Source organism: Panthera leo, chromosome F3 (genome assembly GCF_018350215.1).
Source record: "Panthera leo isolate Ple1 chromosome F3, P.leo_Ple1_pat1.1, whole genome shotgun sequence".
Taxonomy (NCBI): domain Eukaryota; kingdom Metazoa; phylum Chordata; class Mammalia; order Carnivora; family Felidae; genus Panthera; species Panthera leo.
In genome coordinates, this window is record NC_056696.1 from 21090278 (window position 1) to 21107613 (window position 17336).

Here is a 17336-nt window from a genome sequence, read left to right on the forward strand (position 1 = left end):
GCGTGTCAGAAAGACTGGTATTAAAGCTTGAAAAAGACGACTGGGAGTAGGGAGGCTTTATTTGGTCTCTGGCAGGCATCTGGGCTGTGGGTGACCCCTTAGAACTCACAGTCCCAACAGAAGAGAACTGAAGCCCTCGTGCGTGTCGGGAACGATGGAAATGAATTACAGGACAAACGGGAGCGGGAACGAATCCCAGAGGGGCGGGGGGCGGGGGGTGAGAGGTAGGCAGAACCTACACTGCGGAAGTGGAGACTGATCCAGGCTAGCCGTGTGTGTACAACCCCGACTTCCGAAGTGCACAGCCTCCTGGGCCTGCACTGTTTTATCCGTTTCGGGGTTTCCTGTGGTTTTCATCAGGTGCACTCCGTCTCTGGAGAGGACACTCTGAGTCCGCTGTGTTGTCACGTGCTCTTCAGTATAGACCTTAAATGGAGGAGCCATCGGTGCACAGGTGAGCTCTGAAACGATTTTATGGTTTCAGTGTTTGCTTTTTACATGCAAGTTTAATTGGAGATAAAGGCTTGAGTTTTACTCAAAGATTGTCTCGGGACAGATCGTGTTCTGTCTCCAGCAGGGTCGGGAAGATGTCTATTGCAAAGCTTGGTCCCATTTCAGTGACCTCAGTATAGGTGTTGAGTGCCCATTTTCTCTTAGACTTTGTTGAAATGCAGATTTGGGTTGAGTAGGTTTGAGTCTGCATTTCTAACAGGCTCCTGGACGACACCAGTGCTGCTGGTCCCTGGACCACACTTGAGTAGCCAAGCAGGAGTTTGCTTACTACTTGTCGTGGCTGCCTGTAGTTTTCACAACAGCCTCTAGATGTCACCGGCAACTATGAGATCCCGTGCTCCTAGGCTGGCCCCCAAACCGCCTCCAAGCCCTGAGAAAAATGTCAGCAATTTATTTAAACTGGAAGCTTGTCTAAAAACCGGCGTTTGGATCCGTTGCTTCTACGTGGAACTGACAAAGGCGGGGGAAAAATGTTTACCTTTTAGGAAAAAAATGTCTTCTTGAAATTAAGATGTTTGTCCAGGAACTTTCCAGCTACCTGCTTTATTTACCACTAAATGCTAAACTTAAAACACTGCAGAAATTAGCAGTTAGTCCTACATGAAAGTTACAAGCAGAGACAGAGTTATTTTGTTTTAAAACCTGGGTTTTTTAAAAGAAACTAGTGTTAATATTAGTAATTTTATCACCATAAATCCACTTACAAACATCACTAGTATAAATAAAATCATTCAAGCCTCCCCTATAAACCATCCACAGCTTCAACCAGGCTGGGGCATATGTAATAACAGTTAACATGTAGCTGAATGAGCTCACGAACACTCACAGCTTCCCTGTCAAGCGACTTCTAATATGCCATTCTGTAGGTGGGGAAACTGAGGCACAGGGCAGCTAATACCCAAGCTCATACATAGAAAATGGGAGGGGCCATTCAGTTAATCCCTATACTGGGTTGCCATTCATGCCCATTTACTGAACGAGTTCACGTTTTCAATTTCCAAATAGTAAAGGTGTGTTCCTTCCATGAAAGGTTGGCTGAGCTTGACTGCAGGAGGGGCAGTGCCGGTGTCCTGGCCCCGCTCTGTGGGAGGTTTAGGTTCAGTGTTGACCTCATGAGGCTAAGACATACAATATGCATACCATAACCACTTTCCAGCTTAACCGTGGTGGTGTCCTAACAAAGGTCCTTCCCTGGTTTCTGCAGCTGTTCGAAAGGGCGCATTTGGCCAGCTGTCGAGGAAGGAGCAGAAGTGGCACTGAGTGTGATCTAAGAGACTGCGGCATTGTGAGACCCGGTGCTAGGGCTCCCCTTACTGTCTGCTGAGCCCACCCTCAAAGCCAGTGAGCCTGGGCCATTAGCCAAGGCCCCGGATCTCTAGACGCACTTTCTTCCAAGGACAAGATGTCTCCCATTAGGCCAGTGGCTTCAGTCACTCCAGTGATTTTGGAAAACGCATCAAGCTCTTCCGAAATCTAACAAGCTTGTTGCCTTCTCACGTCGTGGAAAAGGGGTCCCAAAGGAAAGGAGCCCTCAAGTCTTGCCAGTGGTGTCCGAGAAGCCGCTCGGTGTCACAAGCACTTGAAAGTTGCAAACGTAGCCAAGAGAGAGCCCAGTCTTCAGCCTAACTTCCTTGTAATGAGACTTGCTCTTCCCCCGACCGGGAGTTTCCAAAAGCCAAGTATCTCCAGACTGCAGCCCTCCGGCTTCCTCTTGCGTGGGTGTGCTCCCAGCTGTGGAAACCTGCCGTTCCTCGCGCCGTTTCACTTCCCCGGCGTCCCGGGGCCTGTCCCCGCTCAGCGGACCCGGCCGCCTCCAGCTCCCGGTGAGACGACTGCCGGGGCCTCCGTGCAGCCGGGGGCAGCGCACACGCGGGCGCCCTTCCTTGCCAGGCCTCGGAGGGGCCCCAGAGCTGCCGCCGGTACCAGCGGCGCTCTGAGACCGCGGGCGCCCCGGAACAGCGCGCGGCCGGAAGCGAGCCCCGCGGTGGGCGGCGCCTGCAGGCGGCCTCGGGGTGCCCTGCGGGCGCCCGGCCCTGGGCCTCGGTTCCCGCGCCGGCGCCAGTCCCCGGACCGACGAGAGCCGGGCGAGGCCGGCGGCGGGAGGGCCATGCCTCGCCTCCGCCTGCTGCTGCCGCTGCTGCCGCTGCTGCTGCTGCTGCCGCCGCGCCCGGGCGCGAGCCACGCGGGCCCGCCGGACGGGGCGCAGGAGCCCCTCCCGGGCCTGCGGGAGCGGCTGAGGGAGGCCGCCGCCCTGTCCCGGCGCTACTGGGCGCTCCTGCGCTGCCGCGTGTGGCCCGAGGACTGCGACGGCGACGAGGAGGCTCGCGCGGGGCCCCTGGGTAAGAGCGGCCGCCGGGGCTCCGCGGGGCCGGACGAGCGCCGGCCTGGGAAGCTGGGCGCCGCCGGGGATCGGGCGGCCCGTCCCCCTGTCCCCGGCGCGGCCCCCTGATGCCCTCGGGAGGGCCTGGCTGCCCTGCCCACGCCTCCCGTCCCTGACCCCTCCAGACGGCTCACACTTCCTGGAGTCTGCCAGCCCGCCCTGGCTCATCCCGGGAGCTGCTCTTTCCCACCTCCGTCTTGGCTTTACGGAAAACGCCCGGTCGGCCCCAACCCAGCACCTTCTCTCCTCGGCTGCCGACGGGGGCGGAGCTGGGCCGGGAGTCCTGGACCTGTGTTCCCCCTCCGGCTCCGGCCCTGACAAGTCGTGGGGCAGGGCTGTCACTTCACTGCCCTGGACGAGATGGCTTCTGAGGCCCCTTGCAGTCTATGTAGATCCTTCTGGGTCCTGTAATAACGATTGTAATGGCAATCCTGCAGTGGTGCCCTAAACAGCTTTCATTTAAAACAAAAGATTTCTAAATCCCAGTGAGTGGCTTTCGGTTTGTTTTTGCTCGTGCTGGGTGTATTCAAGTTGACATTTGGCAAAGGAATTGAGAGGCCCTTGGGGTTCACATGATTTCGGATCTTGAAGCAAGCAGGAGGAATGATGATCAGCAGCTACTGCTTGACTCCCTCCGAGACTGCCAGCTCCTTGTGGGCAGGTCTGGCACCCAGTGCTTAAGGCGTATCTGTTGAGTGAACTGAGCCTTTGCTGGAGCGGTATCCCCGCTGGGTGGTAACTGGGTGGACGGGGTGCCCACTCCGGCCCGTGCCCTGAAAAGGGGCAAGGAAGGCCCAGGGAGGAGTGAGGGGTAGCTCCGGAGCGGGGACAGAGGACCGGAAGGACTGCTCTGCTTGGTTGCAGGGAGGCAGTGTCCGCCTTCCCCAAGCCGTAGGCCCCGTGCCTGTCTCACAGGCCCCCCTTTCCAGGCTGGAGCCTTCCCCTGCTGGGCCGGCAGTACCTGGACATCCTGACCTCCTGGTACTGCAGCTTCCAGGACTGCTGCGGCAGCGGTGACTGCAGGATCTCCAACAACCTCACAGGTCGGACCTCGCGGGGGCAAAGGGGCTCGGATCTGTGGGGAGGAGAGGCGATTGAGGGGGGAGCGGCTAGGGCGCAGGGTACCTTTCGTCGTCCTCTCTGTGGCGGACAGCACACCCTCCCTGGCTCCACCCCGACTCCCGGGAGCCCCTGTCCCCAAACCCTGTAACCTCATGGCTGGAAGGAACTAAGGCCTAGCAGAGGACTTTGAACACACTCCCTGCCCTCAACAGGTGTTTGCTGAATTGAATTTATTCATTTGAGGGTGTCTCCATAAAGTATTGGGGGGGGGCGGGGTCCTGAAATTTCTGGGCGGAAGCAGCCTCATGGGCCTAGGGGCTGGGTTCCCTTCTCCGGACAGGACTCTGCCAACCATTCTGGGGTGTCTTCAGGGCCTTCAGAAAGGGTGATTCCTTCTCTCCCTAAATTCAATCTTGATTTCTCCAGCTCTTCAGAAAATAGCCCTTGAGCTCGTTCTCCCACCTCCTGCAGAAAATCAGCAGTTAATATTGGTGCTCTTGGCCAGAGGTCAGCACAAGTGGGGGGGAAGCAGGAGGGGAGATTTATAAATTTAGTTAATTTCAGCTACTCACAAATGTTAAATGCAATTCAACTAATAGTCTATAAAACAAACTAAAATTACAGGGACGCCTGGGTGGCTCACCTTCCACTTTCCTCACCCGAAGTACGTTGCGTGTCTGACTTTGGCTCAGGTCATGATCTGACCGTGAGTTCGAGCCCCGATTCGGGCTTGCCTTTGTCAGTGCAGAGTTCTCTTGGATCCGCCGCCCCCCTCTGTCTCTGCCCCTCCTCTGCTGGCGTGCTCATGCTCTCTCCCTACCTCTCTCAACATTAAACAAACAAAAAAAGGGATCCAAGATACACATCCATAAAATATCAAGCTAGTAAAGTGTTTGTAACAGAAAATAGCCCTTGAATCCCTTGGGGTGCAAGATCTTCACGGTGGTTTCTTATTTTGAGGCCAGGAAGTCTGGATGGGTGATCCCTGCTTAGAGATGTTCAGAGGCTCAGCCTCCCAGGGACCGTGCCCACGTGCACCTGACCATGGCTCCCTCTGTCCTGCCCCCAGGCCTGGCATCGGACCTGAGTGTACGACTGCACGGCCAGCATCTGGCCCGGGAGCTGGTCCTGACAGCCGTGAGGGGCTACTTAGAGCCGCCGCAGCCACACAAGGCCCTGGCTCTGTCGTTCCACGGCTGGTCTGGCACAGGCAAGAACTTCGTGGCGCGGCTGCTGGCGGAGAACCTCTACCGGGATGGGCTGAGGAGCGACTGTGTCAAGGTGTTCATCGCCACCTTCCACTTTCCTCACCTGAAGTACGTGGACCTGTACCAGGTGAGGCTGGGCAGTGCTAGGGCTAGCTTCGCCAGCCGGGTGGAGGCCGGAAAGACGCTCAGACAGCCCGAGCGGCCGGCCTCCGTGGGGGGGGAGGGAGGCCCTGAAGCCAGCCATCCCCTGCCGGGAAGTGGGCCTCGGAGAAGCCCAGGTGTGGGAGCAGGTGGCCGCCGTGACAGAAGCTGTAAGCCACACAGACATCCCCCCCACACAGGTGAGGTCCTGGACACGTGGAAGGAAGGCTTCTGTCCCAAACACCACCTGTCTCGAGCTGTCTCATCAGCCAGACGCTAAGCTTGAACAGAAAACCCACGTGTTAATTGTTCTAGAAATAGTGGCAATGTAGGAAACGTGCAGCAGAGAAAAGCAAAAGCTTTGTCGTAATCTCCACACCCAGATGCAACCATGGCATTTTGGTGTACTTTCTTGTAGCCTTTCGTCTGTACTGTTTTATGTCATTGTGATTAATATTGGACAGGAAGTCGCAGATACTGGTTTTTTTTTTTTTTAAAGAGGCACATCACATAAAATTTTCCACGTCTTCTTCAAATCGCTCATCACACACCAATAAGCAGATGGCCAAAAATTGTCCGTGCCGTTCTGCTGATTTGGGTTTCTTCATTCAGACACGTAGGATTTCAGATAAGCCAGACGATGACCCAAACCGCATTGCAGCATGACAGAGATTACTAATTACTACATCTCTTTCGGCTTTTAGTTGCTATATTTGCAGTGTGTTAACCTGGGAAGATGATGTAAGCCTCTGCGGACAGAGATTGCCTGAGTCACCTGGCAGCTTCAGCTCAGTCTTGGAGGGCAGAGGTGGTGTGACGTGTCCCAAGGGCTGGCGACTGGTGGCTGGTCGGCCAGGTCTTCCCAGAAAGAGCAGAACTGCTATGGATCTGTTTTCCGCTGTGAAAACTGACATGTGCACACTCGCTCTCACACCGTGCACATCACACACACACACACACACACACACACACACACACACACACACAGTGACAGGGGCCCGAAGGCAGAATCCAGGGATGTTAGAGGTGGACACTGAGTGTGGGCTCTGCTGACACCCACCCCGGGCAGGAACCGGCCCTGCTCTCCTGGTGAGCCCTGCAGGGCGGCTCCTCTGAGAGGTCAGCCTCGCCTGAGGACCAATGAGCACTTGCTCCTGGGAGTTCAAGACCGGTGGCTGTGGCCAACACTGGGCACTTGAGCCTGCTCTGCCCATCTCTCCTATGGTAGAGCCTGCCTCCCACCCCCAGGGAGGGTGCCTGGACGTGCTGGGACGGGACCTCGTCCTGGAGCACAGGGAGCAGGACTAGGGCTGGGGCCTGATTCCTCTTCACAAACCGTGGGTGCATGAGAATCACCTGGGAAGCTTCCTAGAGGTGTAGGCCCTCGCCCCGCCCCCGGAGGTTTGGATTGGTAGGCCTGGGGTGGAAGCCGGTGATGGTGATGCGTTGCAGATGGGCTCCCTGGGGCCCTGGCGGCTGTAGGGTGGGGATGTGCTTTCCCGGCTCCCCAGCTCCCAGCAGCTCCCCGTATTCCGTGCAGGAGCAGCTAACAAGTCAGATCAGGAAGACACAGGAGCGCTGCCCCCAGACCCTGTTCATTTTCGACGAGGCCGAGAAGCTGCATCCAGGACTGCTGGAGGCCCTCCGGTCACACCTGGAAGGCCAGGCCCCCGAGAATCACAGAGTCGAGTCCCCGAGAACCGTCTTTCTCTTTCTCAGGTGAGGTGTGAGCAACAAGGGCAGGAGGGCCGGGTAAGGGCAGGGAGAGCGCTCGGCCCCGGGCCGCGCCTGCCAGGCTCCTCCAGCGGCTGGCGGGAGCGGCTTCCATGCTCTCTGAGGCTGCAGACCCTTTTCCGCAAAGGGAAACCACACACCCCAGTGGAGAAAACAGAAGCCCAGCCTCTTGGGCGGGGGCAGGGGTGGGGAGCCCTCCGTCTCCCGGGTCCTGCCCTGATCCTACCGCTGAGGAGGGATTCTGCCTCCCACCCTCACCCCCACCGCCGGCGCCGGCCACCCTTCGCTCATCTGTCCTCTCCCATGGCCGTGTTAGGGTGGGGAGGCTCCCCTCCGACCCCCCGGTTAGTACATGGCCTCCTCAGGGAGGGACCACTCACAGGGGATCCCCTCTCAGAAGGGCATTTTGGGGATTTGTTTTTCTTGACGTATAATTGACACAGAGCATTAGTTTCAGGTGCTCAATGGGATTCGCTGTTTGTATATATCCGTATTGCAAAATGGTTGCAGTTAGTTAACACCCGTCACCATGCACAATTACACTTTTTCCTGATGAGAACTTTCAAGATCTAACGCCAACACCTATCAGATATGCAGTGCAGCATTGTTAACTAATTGCCCCTGACCTCTGGCAACCACCCATCTGTTCTTGGTATTTGTGAGCTTGGTTTGTTGTTCTTGTTGTTTTAAGATCCCACACGTGAGTGAGATCATACGGTATTTGTCTTTCTGTGACTTATTTCATTTAGCATGATGCCCTCAAGGTCCATCCATGTTGTTGCAAACGGCAAGATTTCATTAGGAAATTTATGGAATTTTATGCACAATACTCCATTGTGTGTGGGGCGGAGCACATTTTCGTCATCCATCCATTGATGGACACTTAGGTTGTTTCCATATTTTGGCTGTTGTAAATAATGCTGCAGTGAACATGGGGGCATGTATATCTTTTTGAGTATTTTAATTATCTTTGGATAAATACTCAGAAGTGTAATTGCTGGATCATATGGTAATTCTACCTTTAGCTTTTTGAAGAGTCTCATGTTTACTGGTAGCGTCTGCATCAATTTACATTCCCACCAACAGAGCACAAGGCTTCCCTTTTCTCCACATCCTCAGTAACACTTGTTATTGCCTGTCTTTTTGGTTATAGCCATTCTAACAGATGTGAAGTGACATCTCGTTGTGGTTTTGATTCGCATTCTCCTGATGATGAGTGATCATTCACCTTTTCATGTACCTGTTGGCTGTCTGTATGTCTTCTTTTGAAAGATGTCTTTTCAGTTCTTTTGCCCATTTTTAATCAGATTATTTTTGCTGTTGAGTTGTATGAGCTTTTTTTTTTAAACTTTTTTAATGTTTTTGTTTTTGAGACAGCATGAGCAGGGGAGGGGCCGAGAGATGGAGAGACACAGAATCTGAAGCAGGCTTCATGCTCTGAGCTGTCAGCACAGAGCCCAACACGGGGCTTGAACTCACAGACCACGAGATCATGACCTGAGCCAAGGTCAGACATTTAACCGACTGAGCCACCCAGGTGCCCCTTTAATGTTTACTTTTTGAGAGAGAGGAAGAGAGAGAGAATCCCAACAAGGCTCTGTGCTGATAGTGTAGAGCCTGATACGGGGCTTGATCTTAAGAGCCATGAGATCTTAAGAACCATAAGACCTGAGCCAAAATCAAGAGTTGGACACTTAATCGACTGAGCCATCCAGGTACTCCTGTATGAGCTTTTTGTATTTTTTGGATATTAACCCTTATCAGATATATAACTTTACAATACTTTATCCCATTCAGTAGGTTGCTGTTTCATTTTGTTGGTTTCCTTCACTGTGCAGAATTTTTTAGTTTGATGTAGTCCCACTTATTTTTGCTTTTGGTGTCCTATCCAAAAAAATCATTGCCAAGACTGATGTTCGAGAGCTTTTCTAAGAGTTTGATGGTTTCAGGTCTCACGCTGCATCTAATCCATTCTGAGTTAATTTTTGGGTATGGTGCAAGATAGTTATCCAGTTTTCATTCTTTTGTATGTGGTGTTCAGCTTTCCCAATACCATTTATTGAAGAGACTGTTCTTTCCCCATTGTATATTCTTGCCTCCTTTGTCATAAATTAATTAACCATATATGTATGGGCTTATTTCTGGGCTCTTTTGTTCCACTGATTTATGTGTCTGTTTTTATGCCAATACCATGCTGTTTTGATGACTATGGCCTTGTAATATAGCTTGGAATATAATTCACACACTGCGAGTCCCTTCTTAAAAGAGCATTATGTTTTCAAATCAGCACATTTGTTGAAAATTAGGTACAAAGTACCTTTGAAAATTCCCAAGGTAGACCCAGGTGGAGGGTGGTTTCCCACCAAGTCCAGTATGGCTAGCTCTTTCTCCAGCTTTGGAAGGTCTGGTTCTTCTGTGATCACGAGGGGAAGTCGCTGGCTTGAAATTCGGGGTATGATGTGTTGAATGAAAAGCTCACGCTTTCACACCTGGTTGAGATTTGCAGCGTGGCCATGCAGGACTCTTGACCATTACACTGCACTTCCTGTTTGATTTGCCATTATGCTCTGGAAATGGCTTTGTAAGAAGAATTGAGAAATCAGCTTGTTCGATCCTATCTTTTTATGGTGGCTCCAGCTGGGAAAGTCCTGCCCAAGGTCTGTTAGAAGTCAGGTTTGGGTCCCTGCTGGCCCAACCCGAAATGCTTCACAAGCAGCCAATACAAGGCACAAGGTACTTCTCACCCTCAGCAGGCCAGTACATGCTTGCTAGGGGATTTTCTTCAGTTTTGGGTGCACCCTAAAGGTGGAGAACTAGGGAGTCTGGTTTTTCATCCTGCTTGGAGCATGTCAGGGAGCAAGGTGTGGAAGGCAGCTCTTGTTTCACTGTGGACCCGCAAGGCAAGATGGAACCAGTTGCAACGGCCGCCAGGTTGGGATTTCAGTGGTTGGTGGCAAGTCCTTCCTTCCTAGTCTATAATTCAGGCTTATGGGACACTACAGTGCCCTGGGAAGAAACGCAGCTGGGGGTGGGTGCTCCCAAGGTGATTTTAAAAGAAAAGCAGAGAGAAAAGCGGACGTTTTTCTGACCTGAGCCACAGTGCCAGGGCACTGACTTTCCCACTCAGTTCTCTGCCTGGACAACCCTCCCCAGTGCTAGGATCTCCTCATACGACCCAAGTGACCTTGCAGTCTCTAGGCAAACATTTGTCTTCATAGTATTTTGGTCATTGACCTACCAGCGGTGCCCTAGTCCCCTCTAGCCCTGCCCTTTCCCCTAGTGACCTGGCCTTTACGCACCATCCGAGGCCATGCGGTCACCAGTGAATGGACGTAATGCTGGGGTGGCAGCGGGGCCTGGGGAGAGAGCCACCGGGGGAAAAGCCCCGTGTGGGCCCCCACTTGCTGGGGGATGGAGAGGCCATGCCGGCCATCAGGGAACCCTCTGGGGAGGAGGGCGCACACCTGGGACAAGGGCGTGGTCTCCAGCTCTAGCGGTTCTGGTGCCGGCCTGTGTCCCACTGGGAGAGTCAGTGGTCCTTGACAGGCCTGGGCGTTCACCACCTGGAGCCCTCAGGTCAGCCAGGCTGGCAGCGCAGCTCAGTGCCGTCCCCACTCCTGCCCCTGGGGGTCCAGAAAGCAGCCCTTCTACACCCTGAAGGCTTTCAGGCACAGATCTTCCTCAGCCTGCGATGGGACTATGTCCCAATAAGCTCGTGGTAAATTGAAAACACGTTTGACACACCTGACCCGCCGGACATGGTGGCTTAGCCCAGCCTACACCAAATGTGCTCACAACACGAGCATTAGCCTATAGTGGGGAAAACCGTCGAAGGTGAAGCCCACGTGGCAATGAATCGTTGACCAGCTCGTGTGATTGATGAATACCGTACTGACAGAAACAGCGTGGTTGTGTGGGTGCAGAATGGCAGTAAGGGTATCGGTCGTTGGCCCTTATGATCACGTGGCTGGCTGGGAGCTGTGGCTGCTGCCCAGCATCCCAGCTAAGGATCGTACCACGCGTCGCTAGCCCAGGGAAAGATCAAAACTCAAAGTAAGATTTCTGAATGCTTACTGCATCTGCACCATTGTAAAGTCGAAAAGTTGGAAGTCCGGGACCCTCTGTGTTCCAGGGATGGGTCGGGACAGCATGGGAGTCTCTGGAGTTGACTTCTCTAGTGGCCTCACTGGTGTGCTGAGGGCTCTTGGGTTTGGCAGAAAGGCACAGCTGACTCAAACTGCTGGTGGGGACAAGTTACACTGTTTGAGGCCAGCAGCCGAATCCTGAAAAAACTCCTCAGCCTGCTGTTTGAAGCAAGGCGCCAGTGGCTTTGCAGGCTGCCCTACGGTGGCATCGGACGGCAGCAGGGAGGCCGCGGGAGCGGTGGCGGGGTGTCCTGGGTGGTAGGCTGGAGTCGGGCTGATGACTCTCACTCGCTTCTACCAAGTGGAGCTCGCGCCTCGAGTGGGGTCATGGCGCTCTAATGGGAGCTCTTGGCCTCTTCTCGGTGATGCTGTGAGGTGAAAGGGGAGTTAACGTCTGTTCTCAGGGAAAGAACAGAAAGGGCTTTTTGAAGAATTAAAAGAATGTGAATTTTTCATGGAATCAAGGCGCCTTGTACCCCAGTGCACAGAAGATGCTTGTAGAAATGTGTATTTGTTGACTGTTGAATCTAGGGTGACCTAAGGAGGCAATCTTAAATTGGTCCAATTCTCTTATTTCACAAGTGAGGAAACTAAGGCTCTGAGAGATAAATAATTGTTTATATCTCTATTTTTTTAGTATAAAATTTTTTTTTTAATGTTTATTTTTGAGAGAGAGCGCAAGTAGGGGAAGGGCAGAGAGAGAGAAGGAGACACAAAATCTGAAGCAGGGTCCAGGCTCCGAGGTGTCAGCACAGAGCCCGATGCAGGGCTTGAACCCAGCCACTCAACTGACTAAGCCACCCAGGTGCCCCTATCCCTCGTCTTTAAGAAAGACCTATTAGCAATTAGGTTTGGTGGAATGGTCTGGAGGGGCCTTAGAGCTGGTACGAGGGCCTGTTGTCCTGCCCCTGAGCCAGCTGAGAGGACGGGCCCACCGGTGGCCTGGGAGGAGGTGGAAGAGAACTGGAGCGAGCCAGGAAGGCAGCATCTCTCTAACGGTGCAATCCTGGTGCCAGAGTGGGTCCTGAGGAGCTGAAGCCTAGGGGAGAACATGGTGCATAGAGAAGGGGCCCATGTCACATCTTGGTGGGTGACAGAAAAGCCTGTTACACAGAGGAAGACAACACTGGCTATGGGACAAAACAAGAGAAATTCAGAAGGTAGATGGGAACAGTGTAGACAAATGTGCACAGACGTCCATGTAGTTAATACACCTTTATTGAGCACCTGGTATTTCCATGCTCCAGGGGCTCCGTGAGTAAATCCCACTCCTGTCCCCAGTACCTGCCCTCCAGCCCGTGCACGTGTAAACCTGCCTTCGCCTCACATGGGGAGCACAGGATCGGGCAATCCCTTGGCAGGGAACAGCTCTTGCCTTGGCTGATGCAATCGTGATCACTTGCGTGTGTAGATGACCTGCCTGGCAGGCCTTCCTCCAGCCGGAGGGTGTGGGGCGGCAGCTTCCCTACATGAAGGGGTCAGGGGACGTCTGGCTGTGTCTGACCTTGAGCAAGGGGTGGGGACCACCCTTGTCCCTGCCGGGCCCTCCACCTGGGACTCAGGGACTGCTGGGCCCTCTGAGGAAGGAGGCACTGGGCAGTCCTGGCCTACCCATGGGTGGAGGCAGGCAGGGAGAGAAGCAGGCAGCTCCTCCTCTGTCGCAGAGCCTCACATGGAGCCTGGCACAGGAGCCACACTCAAATGCAAAACAAAGGGGTTAATATGGCTGCGAGCGAGAGGGGCAGAGCCACTCCCTCCCTCTGCTGGGCCTGAGCAATAAGCAGGGGCAGAGCTTGGGTTAAGGAGCTGTTGGAAGGCCTGGGAAGCTGCGGCCTAGCAAAGGGAGAGTGCGTGGGGAGGGAAGTAGGCACGGGGCTGGGGGGATCGGAGAAAGTGCTCCCAGCTCCCCTGGCAGTGGTGCTCATATCCTCTCCTCTTCCTCCCTTCCTCATCTCTCTAACCCAGTCTGCTTCAGACCCATAATTCCAGTTACCTGGTGATATCCCAACCCCTGGAGAGATCAAGGGTGAATATAAAACACTCGCGGGTGTAGAACCAGGCTTTTGTCGCCACCCTTCTCCCACATTCACTCCACTTGTCAGCAGCTGGGGGGATTGCGGATAGCAAGCAGCTCTCGGCAAATGCTCGTGTTCTTCGATGGCCTCCTTTCCCTCACATCCGTCAGTCACAGGGTCTTGACAGCTGGGTCTCCTAAACTAATTCTTAAACCCTTCTACCGCAAACAGCTCCCTGACCTTTCTGCGACCATCCCATGTGTCTTCAATTCGACCTCCGTGGCCCTAGAATGATCTTATTAGGAAGGAAAGCAAATCAGGTCACCGCACCACCCTACACTCCCAAGCGCAAACCCCTTAGTGGTTCTCCTCGGCCGACGAGCCAAGTTCCGTGTGTGTGGCAGACGCCTCCTCACGCGAGCCTCCACCTACCTTCGTGCCTCTGCTCCTCTGGAACCTGAAGCCCGCAAGCCCTCTGGTCCACACCTGGACACACACCTTCCCGTCTGGTCTGCTTGGGCTCAGAAGCCTCATGCTCCCTCTTAAGTGTTAGGTGCGCCTCCCTCAGCACTGGCGCCGCAGTCCCGGCATCATACACGCCTCTCCTGCCCCACAGAGGTCAAGGGGAAGGACCACATCACACAATCGCTTTGCTCCCTGCACCTAGCACAGCCTCAGGGAGCATGTGTCAAAGGGAGCAAGACAGGGAGGGTGGTTGGAAAAGCAGGACAAGGTCCTCTGTTTAGACTTTGGGTTGTGACAAGATCCCTTGGAGGGGGAGACGCTCCTTGACCTCCAGTCACCAGTCCCGTAGGCTTCAGTGATCAAGTTCTCCATTTGGAAGATAAATATAAAAATACTAGTATTTGTTAACAAGTCCTTGTTTCTTCCAGTAACCTTGGAGGCAGTGTCATCAATGAGGCTGTCCTGAATCTGCTTATGGCCGGATGGTCCCGGGAAGACATTAAGCTGGACCACTTGGTGCCCCAGCTCGAGGCCGAGATTGCCAAGTCCACAGGTAACGGGCCCCCAGCCTCACAGAAGCTGTATGTATGGGAATGTGGGCTTCTGAGGTTGACAAGGCACAGAGGACACGCTGTAATCATCTCATTGTCAACTCCAAGTAGGCACAAGAGGGCCTAAGAAAGCCCAACTCCTTTTCTGAAAATGCTGTGAGAGAGAGTAATTGCCCCCCCAGCCCTGGGAATCCAGGCAGTGGTAGAAGCCTGTGGACCCTGAGCAAGAGTCTGTGAGCTCAGTGGTTCATGCCTCCAGCCACCTTCTGCTTTCTGCTGTCAGATGAAACTATAAACCTGCAGTCCTAGCCCCAGGGCCCCCTTCACCCGGGACACACTTTCCCTAAAAGAAGACGCAGCTGTGTAGATCTGGACACAGGTTTTAGGGTTGGGGACAGCCCCAGGTAGACGCCATGTAACTCTGGTCTTGATTTCAGACAGTGGCTTTGGCCAGAGCCGTCTTGTCAAAGAAAACCTGATTGACTTCTTCGTCCCCTTCCTGCCGCTGGAGTATCGCCACGTGAGGCTGTGTGCACGCGACGCCTTCCTGAGCCAGGAGCTCCCGTACACAGAAGAGGCACTGGACCAAATTGCCAAGATGATGGTGTACGTCCCCAAGGAGGAGCAACTCTTCTCTTCTCAGGGCTGCAAATCTATTTCCCAGAGAATTAACTATTTCCTGCCTTGACTGCAAGAGGAGGACTTCCTGAAGCCGCCTGCCCTCCTCTAACAGGGCCCATCGGGGCAGGCTGGCCTCCCGCGGTCACTCACCCACACAAGGTGTGGGAAGAAGGCGGGCCTCAAATCGGAAGCAGAGCCAGTTCTTTCAGTCACTTGGTGCCTTAAAAAGCCACGTTCTGAAATGTGGGCCAGGTGGTCGGAGAAAGCCACATGGAAGATACATCCCAGCTCTTGCTTGCAGACGCCTGTGGCTGTGGGACTCCTGGTGACAGGGAATGGAACAATGGAGCTGCTCAGGTTTACGGGACGGGCGGCTTAGTTTTCAAGTTGTTCCCCAAGGGAAGCTGGGTAGCTTCTGTGAGCAGATGAGCAAAGAGCCTCAGGCTAAAGGAAAAAGTACATAGAGTTATATACATATGTATATATAAATCATGTCAGCATAGGTTATGACTAATTCTCTTGTAAATCTAAAAGAAAAATTTAAGTTAGGGGCTTTGACATGCCTGTCATATATATAAAAATTAAAATTCTGTATTTTTCTAGAACCCTCAGCCTGCTTTCTTACTGAGACCTAGTAATCATGCTCACCCAGCAACATTCCCAAAGCCGGGTCCTACTGATAGAGACGTGCTGGTGCTCATGGAGCTGACAGGGCGACTGCCTGGTCAGCTGAACCGAGTTACTTCAGCCTCTCACTGAAGACGCTTTCACAGCGTCTTGCTCTTGTGTATGAAAACGTCACTCCCAGGCTCCCAGCTGTAAAAAGAAAAAGTCTTTTTTGAGGTTTGAATGGCCACGTATAAACGCATACACTGTGCCTCTAGACACCCAGGGGCTGTGAGTTGTGGGTCTCTTCCCTTCTCTTGGTTCCTTTGCTTTTCTGGAATTGCACACGGGTCTTTGCTCTTACATTTGTCATCACCTCAAGTAGCCCCTCTTATTTAAAGCCCTCCGCAACCGTCTTACCGTTAGCCCTGGAGAAACAGGCGGCTTCTGTCTCTCTCCCCTTTAACACTTTACTGCACTCATTTACTCAAGGCTCGGGAGTACCCAGCCTGAGCCACATCACAATCTCAGTACTCCAATACACGACTAAAACCACTTTTTCTCACCACGTATGGGCCCGCAGTGATCTGGACCTCACTGCACAATAAAATGGGGGGGGGGGGGTCAGTTTTCGCCCTGGCTCACTGGCTCAGTCTGGAACCTCAGGAGGAAGATGCAGGCGACCTGATGACTTGGCAGCCCAGCTCTACACTTTACAAGCCATACTCTCCAGGTTCTGGAGCCACAGAACGGATCACACTAGCCACACGTGGTGTCGTAGATACAGGCTCTGACCCTCTTCTACCTCCGGGACCACGACAGGTGGCAGAACGCGGTGGTTCTGAGCACTTCTCTGGAGCCACTGGCCGGGCCGGAGTGCGGCGGCTCAGCCACTCACCACCGTGAGACCACACAAAGCTGAGAACTGCAGTCAGACTTTGGCTTCTACTTGTGTAAAAACGTGCATAACCGGACTTACCTCACAGGGTTGCTGTCAGGATAAAACGAGTTAATCTTTATAAAGTGCTCAGGACACAGTGCCTTGCTGTTTAAGAATGATAAAGTAAAATCTAATAAACCACCATCAGCTGGCACCACACTGAAAGCCACGGCGGGGCCTTTGCCTGGTCCTAGTCCTAGTTTTAGGAAACTCACGTCTGAGAACAGCCCACGATGCCCTATGCTAAGCACTTCGGAGCCTTTCCCTCTCGTAATCTTTAATACCACAACTTAAGTGACCGCTGTCCTCGTTTACTAAACGGGGACCGCGGGCCCTGAGAGGGCACAGAGGTGCGCCGGAGGGGCTCGGCCCAGGCGGTCCCACTCCAGCTCCTATGCTTTCGTGACTCATCCCTAAAGCGGCTTTCCTCAGCCAATGCCACATCTTCGGCTGTGCAAAATGTGACAACTTCCACAAGAGGGAAGAATCCCAATGGAAGATTCTCCTTGGGATTCTCAAACAAGATCTCCCAACTTGACCAAAACTGGGCAGGAGAAAAGGACTGAAGACGGAGCGTGAGGGCGCGTAAGCAGAGGCTCAGCAGCCGCGGTACCCGGACCCCACACGTGCACCCCTTGAACCGAGCCTGCTCCTACCTGATCCAAACAAGGACTCGCGTTTTTAATAAACCTGAAGACCTGTGACATTCCACACGACCTGTGAAAGACGTTTTCGAATTTATTTGGAGTTATCCTCAAAATGGACTTTGACAGAATGAAGGCTCAACTCACTTTACGGTCACCTCATGTTAGATACACGCACGCACGGACACACGTTACCCACCTTATGAACCTGCTGGGCTCCAGATGATGCCTCTGGCCATTTCCAAAGAGTGTAATCCATCAAAGAATGAGTATTCACTCCCAGAGAGGACATGCTGAAGAATGTGCCAGAG

The 17336-nt window shown here is 53.5% G+C and overlaps 1 protein-coding gene across 1 annotated transcript; it reads left to right on the forward strand.

Moving 5' to 3' along the window:
• The first annotated feature begins 2149 nt into the window (after positions 1 to 2149).
• On the forward strand, positions 2150 to 16001 carry TOR3A (torsin family 3 member A). The gene is made up of 6 exons (XM_042924771.1): positions 2150 to 2852; positions 3823 to 3936; positions 5025 to 5290; positions 6845 to 7023; positions 14092 to 14216; positions 14652 to 16001. Exons 1-6 carry the CDS (start codon positions 2150 to 2152, stop codon positions 14900 to 14902), a joined length of 1638 nt encoding a protein of 545 aa, XP_042780705.1. The 3' UTR covers positions 14903 to 16001.
• The last annotated feature ends 1335 nt before the right edge of the window (positions 16002 to 17336 follow it).